Genomic DNA, 13,640 nt, shown 5'->3' with positions numbered 1-13,640 from the left:
GGAGGCAGCCGATCTATGATTCTCTCTCATCACTAATATTTCTATCTCTCTCTCTCCTTCCTCTCTGAAATCAATAAAAATATGTTTTTTAAAAAAAAGGAAGTTATTTTTAAAAAAGGAAAAAAGAACACTCTTATGGTTTAGTTTTTACAAGTAACACAAGTAAAAAAAGGATTCTTGAATTTTGTTTTGTTATAAATATTGATGTCAATCACAAGGACAGAATTACTCCTCTACATATTGACAAGTACACTTCTTCATTCTTTCTACTCTAATTCTTATAAATTTAAGCTTGGTTATTTAAATATTACTTAATCCTATTAAGACCTTCAAAGTGTAAGTAAGTCATCATTATGTCAGTGTCCGAAATCTCTGATTTGTTCTATTTTAGTGTTTAACCTAAGACTATTATTACAAGGAGTATTATATCGAATTTACTTTAAGAAAATTTCTGAGCACATTTTCTGAATAGGTTCAATTCAACAATGGTAAATCTCAAATGCTCTCCAGAATACTAACAGTAAAAATTGACTTTTTAATCACATTTTGAAACAAAGAAATATGTACAGGAATGCAAAGGGGAATTTAATACATTGCATAGATTTTTTTCAACCTTAACATCAAGTTGATAGAAATGTAATAATTCTAAGTTCTTGAGAGGGAACCTTAAAAACTATTTGAGTGAAGAGGAATGGCATTTTCAATTTCAAAATCAGACGATACCAAATTAGTTCAAAACATACACCATGCAATTAGACATGCTACAGACCTAAAAGATAAGCACTAGTAAATGAATTGATGGACTGAAAAATGGCATAAGTATGCCTTCACTTACATGATTTATTTAAAAATCTTAAGATTTTGAACACTCTTAGATGTTTCCTATTTATTCTAATGACATTATTTAGCACAAAAAAGATTAAAACTGTTATGTGGATAAGCAATAAGCCTTCTTCATAAAAATCTGTCTTCTGCCGAAACCGGTTTGGCTCAGTGGATAGAGCGTCAGCCTGTGGACTGAAAGGTCCCAGGTTGATTCCGGTTAAGGGCATGTACCTGGGTTGCGGGCACATCCCCAGTGGGAGATGTGCAGGAGGCAGCTGATCGATGTTTCTCATTGATGTTTCTAACTCTCTATCTCTCTCCCTTCCTCTCTGTAAAAAATCAACAAAATATATTAAAAAAAAATCTGTCTTCTAATTTGTTCTCCAAGAAAGATAGCAAAACAGATACTAAAGAAACAAACACTTATCAATTAAAGTTTTGATATATGTGTGGTTTTAGTGGACCATATTGAATGGTCTCCAAAATATAAAGAATCCATAGAATTGTATGTTCTCTTACCGTCCAAGAAAACACTGCCAAAGAGGACGATTCTGTGTTGCCAAATCAGAATCTTTAGAACCAAACAATTTAGCTAAAAGTCGAACAACAGCTAATCGCTCTTCTCCATCATTGCTCTAAGGGAAAAGAGAAAATAAATGAATCTGACAATTTATTCATTAGATCATAGAAAACAAAATGAAACATTCCCCAAAAGCTAAAGTTTCATATTCTGCTTATAGTGATATGAGAACTTTAAAATACATGCTCTCCTTTACTATGCTGATATTGTTTTGATTCTATGTTAGATCATATCTGGCTCTTTGCTCTTACTTCAAACCCTAGCAGCTGCTAATATATGCCCACTTCCCTGCTCGTTTTCAGTCTACACAGATGTTACAGAAGTAAGGTAATCTTCAATTCTGACGTTCCCTAAGGCCCCTAGAAAAAATTCTGTGAAAGGAGAAGCTGCAAATAATTCCCATCCTAATAAGCCTTTTTTTTTTTTTTTTACAAGAAATCGTTCCTATAATTTGAGCTCCAAAATAAACCCATGTCAATTAAGGTTTTGATATGTAAAGTTTTAAACAAGGATCGATCCTCTGTTGACTGGAGAATAAAACACAGAAGAATGTCATAATTCAGGGAAACTCATTTTAATAGAAGAACAAGAATGTTAATAAGAAGATATTAAACTGAGTACTACAAAAAGCAAAACTTAAAAGTTGTTTTTGATAGGGGCTTCCTATTTTCTTGTCCTGAATCAATATGTTACGAAAATTTTGTTCCAATTTCACTAGTGATGTCATGTCTTAATATAAATTAAGTTACTCTGAAACCATAGGTGTTTTTAAAAATCAGATATTCACTAGGAAAATAAAGGCAATGATTAAAAGCAACTGCTGATTTTTTAAATATTCAAATACAACCTCTAAAGCAATACCAGAAATCCAATAACAAATACTCATGAGAAAAGACAGTAAGTTAAAGAAGAAAAAGGAGCATGAGATATAATCTTTTCTTTATGATTCCTTATCTTCACTTTCAGGAATAGGGATTTTATGGATAAAATGGGCACATGTATCAAACATGAAAAATAAAAATGTTATGAAGCTTTATTGAACACTTATAATCACAAAACGACTTACTTCGGCAAAGTTTTTCTCAGGCAATGTGACAAGCAGATTAGTGCTGCCTTTTAGTAAGTACAATTGACTAGCCAACATGATTTATTTTTTTAAAGAAATCAATCTATCTCTTAAATGTCAAACACTAGAATAAGGGGAAGTCTTATTCTATTTACAAGTGACTACTTTAGTAGCTTAGTGATTATTTCAAATGATGTTATATTTCACATCTATGTATTTAACTACTGAAATAAAAATAAGTGAGAACTCTGAATATATCAATACGTGGAACAACAATTGATATTTTTCTCTCTCTCTCCCTTCCCCCCTCCCTCCCTCTCTCCCTCTTTTCTTCGCTTCCTCCCTCTCCTTCTTTCTAAATCAAATAAAACATTTTTAAAAATGAAAAAAAAAACCACTGTTTAAAATAAATTCCTTGAGTGAAGTTGGAATATAATTTATAGTGATGGTATAATTTTTTGATGCAAAAATGATGTACAACTATATTATTAATCTATCCCAAAGTGTAAAATTATCTCATTAAGATATTACATAATACATTGTTTGACTATAAATACATATATATATCTTAATAATTAAAACAGTGGACAAATATTAGAGATTTTGCATCAACAATTTGCCAGTGACTTTCTAAAAAAAAACCCACAAACCTTAAAAGGCTGCTTGTAGTTTTCATTTCTTTTTAGAAATGGTAACTAGAAAAGATACCTAACTCTAACTGATTCAGAATAATTCTCGGAAACTTCACTCTAACCAAAATAAGGCAATAGTAACTGGGGTTTGGTGTGTTTTTTAAAAAGATTTTTAAGGAGAGAGGAAGAGAGAGGGAGAGAGAGAAAGAAAAATCAATGTGGAGGCAGAACATTGGCCGGTTGCCTCCTGCACCAGCCCTACTGGGGATGGAACCTTCAAATTGGGCATGTGCCCTGACCAGGAATCGAACCAGCAACCTTTGAGTGCATGGGACAATACCCAACCAACTAAGCAACACTAGCCACTGCAATACAGTAACTGTTTTACAGAACTTTTAAATTTGGGAAATATAAATCTCTCTCTCTCTGCATGCCATGAAAAAAGGCTTAAATGTAAAATGTGGCAAATTTCATGATAACTACAGCCACGACTGCTAAGTAGGACAACTCCAGGGTACCCCTGAAACTTAAGAGAACAGCACTTCGTGGACCCATGCAGTAGCCCAGTACAGACTAAAATCAAACAGATTGTAACCTGTGACTCTTAACTATTAAAAGTTGTAGCTATATTCAGAGATATAACTACAGAAAAATCACCACAGTAATACTGGTAACTCAAAAAGGGGCACCCTAATTATATATAGATAGTACCTAAACTATTCTGAATTTCAGTTTCTTTATTCAGGATGAGAAAAGTAACACTGGTACAGTATAGGGCTGCAGCCAGGAGCAATTAATAACACAGGTGATGGCATCTGTTTTAAGACAATAAACAAATATTCCATCATTATTATTATCTAGACCAGTGATGGCGAACCTATGACACGCGTGTCATAGGTGACACGTGAACTCATTTTTTTGGTTGATTTTTCTTTGTTAAATGGCATTTAAATATATAAAATAAATATCAAAAATGTAAGTCTTTGTTTTACTATGGTTGCAAATATCAAAAAATTTCTATATGTGACACGGCACCAGAGTTAAGTTAGGGTTTTTCAAAATGCTGGCACACCGAGCTCAAAAGGTTCGCCATCACTGATCCAGACAGAGTATTGAGTTCAGTATAAAGTTTAAAAAGACAAATTTATTTATGAACATAGCAAAACAAAAATCAATGTCTTTGTTTTATATACATACTAAAACAGACTACAATAGAAATAACATGTTAATTTTTTTTAAAAAAGGAATTAAGAGTAATTGGGGACTGGGGTAAACTGAGAAGTTCATAATTCATTTAAGGTGTTTCTGCTCTGTTTTAGCCATTTTGTTGTCATATAGAAATATGGACCCAATGTTGCCATATCACCTGATTTTTTTTATTGTTGCTACTATTATAGATGTTCCTCATAAAAGAAAATGCATTCATCTGAACTTTTAAACGAAATTTGACCTTTATACTTACATATTCATTCAATGTTAGTAACTAAAGAGAAGAGTCTTTCTTATGAGATTAAAAAAAATCAAATAGAACCTATTTTCAGGCTGGACTCAGCTTGTTAGCAACCTCTGCTTTAGATTAAACGAACCTACTGAAATATGCGGTATGAACAACCACTACAGTTTAGCTTCCCTCAGTTTACATTAAGTCCATACATGGAAATCTGAAAGTTTAGTTTCTAAATCCACCCCATCACCTATCATGGCAATCTTGTTTACAGATTAAATGGGTTTGACTTTCATGTTGAGACACTGGGAGAAAATATTTTAATACTTTATATCTAGAAGTAACTTGGCACGTAAACATCTTTAGGCTGTTGTTAAAATAAACTCAATATACAAATAAGACGATGTTCTCCATATAACATTTTCTACAACAGAGTTTCTGGTATCAATGTCCCTTATACTAAACTAGTGTCCCGGTGCACGGATTCATGCACATTGAAAGGAAATTAATTAGAAAAAATATTTTAATATTGCCATTTGCCCTTTATCTTATTATAGAAGTGTCAACCAAATTCATGATCAACAATGACAGATCGAAACACACGTGCGTGACTGGCGCCAGCGAGAGCTCTGTATGTATCGTGCAGGCACGAGTCAACTTAGCCTTTTATATATATACTAGAGGCCCGGTGCACAAAAATTTGTGCACTCGGGGGGGAGAGGAGGTCCCTCAGCCCGGCCTGTGCCCTCTCGCAGTCTGGGACCGCTCGGGAGATAATTACCTGCTGGCTTAGGCCTGCTCCCCGGTGGCAGAGGGCAGGCCAAATCCCTAGGTGCAAACCCTGGTCGGGCTCAGAGCAGGGCCGATTGGGGAATTGGGGCGCCGCCCCCTGTCACGCACAGAGCAGGGTGGATCGGGAGGTTGCCATGCCACCCCTAGTCACGCTCAGGGTAGGGCCGATTGGGAGGTTGGGGCACCGCCGCGTCACACTCAAGGCAGGGTCGATGGGGAGGTTGCAGCGCCACCCCGTCACGCACAGAGCAGGGCCAATCAGGGGGTTGGGGCGCTGCCCCCTATCACGCACAGAGCAGGGTCCATCAGGGAGGTTGGGGCTCCGTACCGTCACACACAGAGCAGGGTTGATCAGGGGGTTGAAGAGCTCCCTCCTGTCACACACAGAGCAGGGCCGATCGGGGAGTTGAGGAGCTCTTCCCTGTCACTCACAGAGCAGGGCGGATAGGGAGGTTGTGGCCCCGCCCCCTGTCACACACAGAGCCGCAGGGCGATCAGGGGGTTGGGTTGCTCCCCCTGTCATGCACAGAGCAGGTCTGATCAGGGGGTTGAGGAGCTCCCCCGTGTCACGAACAGAGCAGGGCGGATAGGGAGGTTGTGGCCCGCCCCCTGTCACACACACAGCCGCAGGACAATCAGGGAGTTTGGTCACTGCCCCGTCACGCTGATCCTGGTGCTGGGAGGCATATTACCCTTTTACTATATAGGATAGAAGCCTGGTGCACGGGTGGGGGCCGGCTGGTTTGCCCTGAAGGGTGTCCTGGATCAGGGTGGGGGTCCCGCTTGGGTGCCTGGCCAGCCTGGGTAAGAGGATGATGGCTGTTTGCATCTGGTCACACCCCCTTCAGGGTGGGGGTCCCGCTTGGGTGCCTGGCCAGCCTGGGTGAGGGGATGATGGCTGTTTGCATCTGGTCACACCCCCTTTAGGGTGGGGGTCCCCACTGGGGTGCCTGGCCAGCCTGGGTGAGGGGCTGAGGGCTGTTTTCAGACTGACTGAAGCTCGCAACCGCTCCTTTTTTTTATTCTGGGCCAGCTTTAGCTCTGAGGCTCGGCTCCAGCTATGAGACCTCCGCTGCTGAAAGCAGTTTTCTGGCCTTTGTTTACCTTCTGTATTTGAAACAATGTTGCGGTCCTGCTGGCTGAAGCCCGGGGTTTTGTTTAGCTTCTATATTTGTTACAATGTTGCTTAGAGTGCAGCTGAGAGGCCGGCAAGGCAGGCGGGGCCGTCACTGAAGCAAGCAAGCCTCCCTGTTCGTGTCAGCTGCCTGGCTGCCAGCCGCCATCTTGGTTGGCAGTTAATTTGCATATCTCACTGATTAGCCAATGGGAAGGGTAGCGGCTGTACGGCTAATTACCATGTTTCTCTTTTATTAGATAGGATACTAGTAGCCTGGTACACGAAATTCGTGCAGGGGGCGGGGGCCTCAGCCCGGCCTGCACCCTTTCCAATCTGGGACCCCTCGGGGGATGTCCAACTGCCGGTTTAGCCCTGATTCCTGTGGGACATCCCTCTTGCAATCCTGGACTGCTGGCTCCTAACCACTCACCTGCCTGCCTGCCTGCCTGCCCCTAATCACTCTGCCTGCCAGCCTGCTTCCCCCAACTGCCCACCCCCTGCCAGCCTGATCACTCCCAATGTCCCCCCCCCCACCAGCCTGCTCGCCCCCAACTGCCCCCTCCCCCACCAGCCTGATCACCCCCAATGGCCTTATCACCCACAACTGCCGTCCCATCCTGGCCTGACTACCCACAACTGCCCTCCCTTCTTTGCCCCTAACTGCCTCTACCTCGGCCCCACCACCATAGCTTTGTCCAGAACGTCCGGAAGGTCTCCTGGAAGGTCTCCCAGTCTAATTAGCATATTACCCTTTTAATACTATAGAGGCCTGGTGCTGGGTGGGGGCCAGCTGGTTTGCCCTGAAGGATGTCCCGGATTAGGGTGGTGGTTCCCTTGGGAGGCAGGGCACCCTGGGTGATGGGCCTGTGGTGGTTTGCAGGCTGGCCACACCCCCTTTGGGGTGGGGGTCCCCACTGGGGATGGTGCCGACCTGGGCGAGTGGCTGGGCCAGTTTGCAGGCCAGCCACGCCCCCATGGGTTGAGGGTCCCCACTGGGGGGCCGTGGACAGCCTGGATGAGGGCTGATGGCTGTTTGCAGGCTGGCCACGCCCCACAGCGGGGATCCTCACCCCATGGGGGCATGGCCAGCCTGGGTAAGGTGCTGAGAGTTGTTTTCAGGCTGGCCACACTCCCTTCAGGGTGGGGGTCCCTGCTGGGGTGCCTGACTAGCCTGGGTAAGGGGCTGAGGGCTGTTTGCAGGCTCCTCCCTCGGTAGCCGGCCCAGCAAACCAAGCCTCCCACACACTCAGGCTGGCTCTGTGGCCGCCTCCCACAGGCCCCTCCTTTGGTGGCAGCCCTGGGCGGGAAGATTGGCTTCCTCCTCGCCAGGGGCGACCCAAGCCTCCTGCCCGCTCCGTGGCTGCCACCATATCTGTCCCGCTAATTTGCATATTCCCTCCAGATTGGCTGTGGGGTGTCGTGGAGGTGTCAATTTACATATTTATCTGTTGTTTATATGTGTGTGTGTGTATACACATATATTTTATATTTTGTATTTTATACATGTATTTATACATATAAACTTGTTTAATTAGACCTGCTTTCTGATTTAGCTAAACTTTTTCCAGCCCAGTGAAGCACCCCAACTTCTCTTTCAGGTAATTGTCAGCAACACAGCAGCAAATATCAACATGAAGCAATTATCATAGATCATGCATGGAGAAAAAAAGGGTAAAATATTTAACCGTAGCAGTGTTTGACTATATTCTGCGTAGTGAGAAAACCTGAAGTCATTTTCAAGTTCCACCATTTCTTACTTCTTTTCAGTCAGGTCAAGTTTCTAAAATTTCTAAATCTCCGTTTTCCGGTTCATGAAAAGAAAATAGGATTCTGCCGATTCTCCTATCTACCTACTCCAGGACTTCTGTGAAGATCAAATGAGATGAGGCACGGGAAAACGCTTCATAGACATTTGGTTAAAGTGTAAAATGTTTGCATCTGGCTATAAAGCAAGTCGGGTTCCTGGGCTGAAGAAACTCCAAGGAGGCTAGTCACTAGAGAGAGGAAGCTGGGCACTGCTACGTGATGTCATTACCCAGCGCCCACAGCCACTGTTACCAGGCTGGGCTGGGCTGTGGGCCACATTGTGCACCATGGGGTACTGGCAGTGTCGGCTGTGGTTTGGTGGGGTGTTGCTCCAGGGTCGTGGCGGGGCCTTTGTCCCACTTGGGGCTAGCCAAGTATTGGTTTGTTGGCACCAGATACATGGTGCCGGTTGTTTTTTTGCGTCTGCCCCCTGGTGGTCAGTGCGCATCATAGCCACCAGTTGGATGGACACTTAGCCATTTATATATATATATATATATATATATATATATATAGATAAATGCTTGTAATAAAGATAGTGTGGACAATTCTTATCTGTTTTAACTGTATAACTGAGCAAAACATTTTATCTTATGCTTGTTATCTCAAAAATATAAACTGTAATGTTGGTACTAATTATACTACAGCTTGGTTTACGTATCGAATAAAATATTGTACATAAAAAGCCTTTCAAAAAGTCTAGAACATTAAGCAAACGTAAGGTGTTATCTTGTGTAAGGTAGAATAGAAGATCAAGTGTTAAGTTTTTCATATTTTTTGAGGAGTCATAAATTTTTTGCTTAGTTATAAAAAAATACATTCCCAAGTCATACAGTAAAATTTCTGTCCTTATTCTATACTATGAAAGGGTAAAATAGTTGTAATCAAGACCCTGTGAGCACTCAATCTGAAATCTTTTGATGTTCTAAAATATATCTACCTAGTATGGCTCAGTGGTAGAGCGTTGACCTATGAACCAGGAGGTCACTGTTCAATTCCTGGTCAGGGCACATGCCCGGGTTGTGGGCTCATTCCCAGGAGGGGTGTGCAGGAGGCAGCCAATCAATGATTCTCTCTCTTCACTGATGTTCCTCTCTCTCTCCCTTTCTTTTTCTCTCTGACATCAATAGAAATATTTTAAAAATAAAAAAACCATATCTAATACTATACCATTTAATAACATGAATCATAAGTTTTGGGATACTCTATATTTCATATCTTTGTGTCACTGTGTTCATCAAATATTTAACAACTAGGTAAGTTATAATTTTGCAATGTATATTCTCCTATGACCCAGATAAGAGATACTGCTGTATTCAAATGATTCCAAAATATATACCTTAACTAAATATTAAAAGGATAAATTGAACTCATATTTTATAGCTAAAGAAAAACTAAGATATATATTTTTTTTCTTAAAGTTTAAAAGGCTTAAAAATTATAGTTAGTCCTACCTTCAGTTTGAATTCAAGCTGCGGCATGACAGATAATAATAAGTGAGGATCTATAGCAAAAAGCTCCTGAATCAGATCAAATACATGTTCTGACAAATCACTTACTGACGATCTTCCCAGCACCAGGACTTGATTGAAAAACTATAGGAGATATTAAAACAAAAATAAAATATCCATTTCATTTAAAAACTTGGATAGGTTTTTTAATAAACATAGTTTAAAAAACTATATAATTAGGCATTATATATACAACTGAAGGGGATGAAACAGAACAGATATTTCCATCGATATATGATATGATAGTCACCAAACAAATGAAATGAACTTCTACACATCAAATTACAAATGTTACATGGAAGAGAAAGGTAAAAAAGAACTGGTTGTTAGCTGCCTTTGAAATTAGAATGACAGTCCTAGCCAGTTTGGCTCAGTGGACAGAGCGCCAGTCTGCACACAGAAGGGTTTGATTCCGGTCGAGGGCACATGCCCACATCGCTGGCTGGATCTCCAGTAGGGGGCGTGCAGGAGGCAGCCGATCAGTACTCTCGCTCATCACTGATGTTCCTCTCTCTCTCCCTCTCCCTTCCTCTCTGTAATCAATAAAGATATATTTTTTAAAAATTTAGAATGACATTTGTAGGAATCTTAATTTTCATTAAAATAGAACAACTTAGTTTATGTAATTCATCATAGAACACTCTGTAGAGAAATTTCCTAATAGCAGAGAAAATAATTTGTCTTAATCTTTTTTATTTGAGTGTGTCCAATTTTTCCATGACTTTAGTAATAAAGACAATTTAAAGGTAGTAATAAGTTTTTTTTAAAAACTCAGAGAAAGTCAAATACATTGTGAGTCAGAGGACACAGAGAAGGAAAAGCTGTGATATAAAAGTTAAACTGATCATTTAAAAAATGTTAGGAAAAAACAAAGATAATACAATGTCAAGAGCACAATTAGATGCAACTTCCATTCCCTGCCAACACATACACACTTAGAAAAAAAATTAAATTTAAAAATGCTAAAAAGGCAATTGTGTGCAACTGATACAAGTATATACTTTTCTGATAGTATCATCAAAAGATATTTGTTTTGAAAGGCAACATACTTTTGTTGTAAATGAAGCTGTTTATAGGCTAAATAAACCTATATGTGAAAGTTTCTAATAAATTAGTACATGGATTAAGAATTACACAATTATGGAATAAATACAAGCTGAAATACATACATTAGCAATGCAGGCCTCAATAGTCTGGACTGTCCTTTTCAATAGGCCTTTTGCGAGGTCAAAGGACTGTTTATTTAAGTTCTGAAAAAAATACAAATATGCAAAGTTACAAATGATTTGGTGAATTTATCCTAGCACCATTAGAACACAACAGTCTTCAAACATACAAAATATAAAGCAAAAAATACAATGGACCCTGGCTGGTTTGGTTCAGGGGTTAGAGTGTCAGCCTGCGGATTGAAGGGTCCTGGGTTTGATTCCGATTAGGCTCAATTCCCAGTACGGGGCATGGCAGGAGGCAGCCGATTAATGATTCTCTCTCATCGTTGATGTTTCTCTCTCTCCCTTTCCCTTCCTCCCTGAAATAAAAACATACTAAAAGAAATACAATGGAATCCCAGTTAAGGTTTTACCCAATATCCGTTAGTCAAGTGGTCTTAAATGTAGAATTTGAAAATAGCACTATTATGAATAAAAAACTAAAATAGTACATTCGTTAGTCATAAACTATATTAAGTTTAGTTTTATTAAACTAAAAATCAAAGGCTTTTGGTTTTGTTAACCAATTTAAATTGGCAATTACACCCATGTATCCTAAACACACACACACACCCCTCTCTAACTCATGATCTCAGTATTTCATTGTCTGGTCAACATGTGCTATGAGGCAGAGTAGACCTAGAAAGTTTTCCAAGTAAAACTGCCAATAAATTATAATTCTGAAATGCTGAATACTATGTTCACTCTTCAAGATTCCCAATGCACTACAAAATATTAAAGGGTCTAAAAATGACTAGAAAAAATACACACTTAATATTTAAAAACTTACTGAAAATGGAATTCTTGTTTTGGAGAGTACCTATTAATATCTCTATACTCTGAAGTTTTAGACCAAACTGAGACTCATTCAACATCACTTTTCACCTCTCCCAAAAAGAGACTATGCCAAGAGCCAGATGGTAAAAATTGTAGGCTTTGTGAGCCATATGGTCAATGCTGCAACTATACAACTCTGCTGCTGTAGGGCGAAAGCAGCCATAGACAAAATAGAAAGAAATGAGCATACTGTGCTCAAATAAAACTTTATTTGCACAAATAGGCAGTGAGCCAGACTTCTGACCCTTGCTTTTATTCCACTGGCAAAAGGATAAGATTAGCTCAAAATTAAGGCAACCTTTATATTTCTTAAACTGGTATATTATTGCCCTAGCTGGTTTGGCTCAGTGGATAGAGCATTGGCCTGTGGAATGAAGGGTCCCAGGTTCAATTCCAATCAAGGGCAAATGCCTGGGTTGCTCAATCCCCAGTAGGGGGCATGTGGGAGACAGCCGATCAATGGTTCTCTCTCGTCATTATTGATGTTTCTCCCTTCCTCTCTCTAAAATTCAATAAAAAATATTAATAAAATAAAATAAATGGTATATTATTTCCTACTCATAAAAATACTAACTAGAATATAAATACCAAATGCACTATTTCCCTCAAAGTTTTCCTCTCTTATTTTGCCTGACATATACTAAAAAATTTGACCAATTACAGATTCATTTAAATCAATAAAATGCAAATGATATTTAGAGAATCAGAGAATCAAGAGAGAAAGAATTTATAATGAATTACATCTAACATCTGGTAATAGTTCAGTGAACCATTAGAGAAAAAAGTAGGAGGGTAAATATCAATGGTAGGGTAGGCCTAAGTATAGCGCAGTGGTGGAGCTTGTGGGGACTATATTCTTCAATTCCTTAGGAGGACCTAACAGAGAGAAACTGAAAAAGGAACAGGGAGGAATACACAGCTGTGAATCATCCTTTCTCCTTAATATTATCTACAGTTAATGTTAATAACTAATGTTAAGTCTGACTGGTGTGGCTCAGTGGTTGAGCATCGATCAACCTATGAACCAGGAGGTCATGGTTTGATTCCGTCAAGGGCACATGCCTGGGTTGCAGGCTGGATCCCCAGTATTGGACATGCAGGAGGCAGCCAATCAATGATTGTCTATCATCATCATCATCATCATCATGTTTGTTCGTTTATTTACTTATTTATTTTAATCCTCGCCTGAGGATATTTTTCCATTGATTTTTAGGGAGAGTGGAAGAGAGAGGGAAAGACATAGAGAAAAACTGATGTGAGAGAAACACATCCATTGCTTGCCTCCTGCACAAGCTCTGACCGGGGCCTATGCAGGGAGGAGCCTGCAATCAAGGTATGTACCCTTGACTGGAATCAAACCTGGGACCCTTTAGTCTGCAGGCCAACACTCTTATCCACAAGCCAAACTGGCCAGGGCTCATCATTGATGTTTCTATCTCTTCTTCTCCCTTCCTCTCTAAAATCAATAAAAATATATTAAAAACAACAACTACTACTACTACAACAAAAAACACAAAAAACCCCCACTAATGTTAATTAACTAATGTTAATAACGATGATTAACATTATCCATAGTTCCTGCTTCTGCCCAAGTCTTTTTCTACAAGTGCCTAAGAAAAATGTAGGGTATGGGTTCTGAGAAGAAATACAAATTCCTACATTACAAAGGAGAAAATTTTCTTTCTTAAAAACAACAACAAACTAGCCAAGACAGTACTCTAACCCCTTATAATTCCCAGATTAGATATGAGTAGTGAATTTGAAACATTTTTTTCCAGAAAATAGAGCCACTTAACTGAGTGAAAATACATGTTAATCAATG

The 13,640-nt window shown here is 39.7% G+C and overlaps 1 protein-coding gene across 1 annotated transcript in view; it reads right to left on the bottom strand.

The window, feature by feature from the left end:
• Positions 1–13,640, bottom strand: part of PDS5A (PDS5 cohesin associated factor A) — a 99,333-nt gene that overhangs the window by 52,934 nt on the left and 32,759 nt on the right. The window contains exons 7-9 of the mRNA XM_081092885.1: positions 10,943–11,023; positions 9,717–9,857; positions 1,345–1,460 (exon numbers count right to left, since the gene is read on the bottom strand). Of these exons, the coding sequence (XP_080949011.1) occupies positions 1,345–1,460; positions 9,717–9,857; positions 10,943–11,023 (338 nt within the window). The remainder of the gene's footprint in view (positions 1–1,344; positions 1,461–9,716; positions 9,858–10,942; positions 11,024–13,640) is intronic.

The sequence above is a fragment of the Myotis nattereri genome (genome assembly GCF_964212035.1).
Source record: "Myotis nattereri genome assembly, chromosome: 1".
Classification (NCBI taxonomy): domain Eukaryota; kingdom Metazoa; phylum Chordata; class Mammalia; order Chiroptera; family Vespertilionidae; genus Myotis; species Myotis nattereri.
Note: the sequence above shows the minus strand (reverse complement) of the source record. Positions and strands in the feature narration are given on the sequence as shown.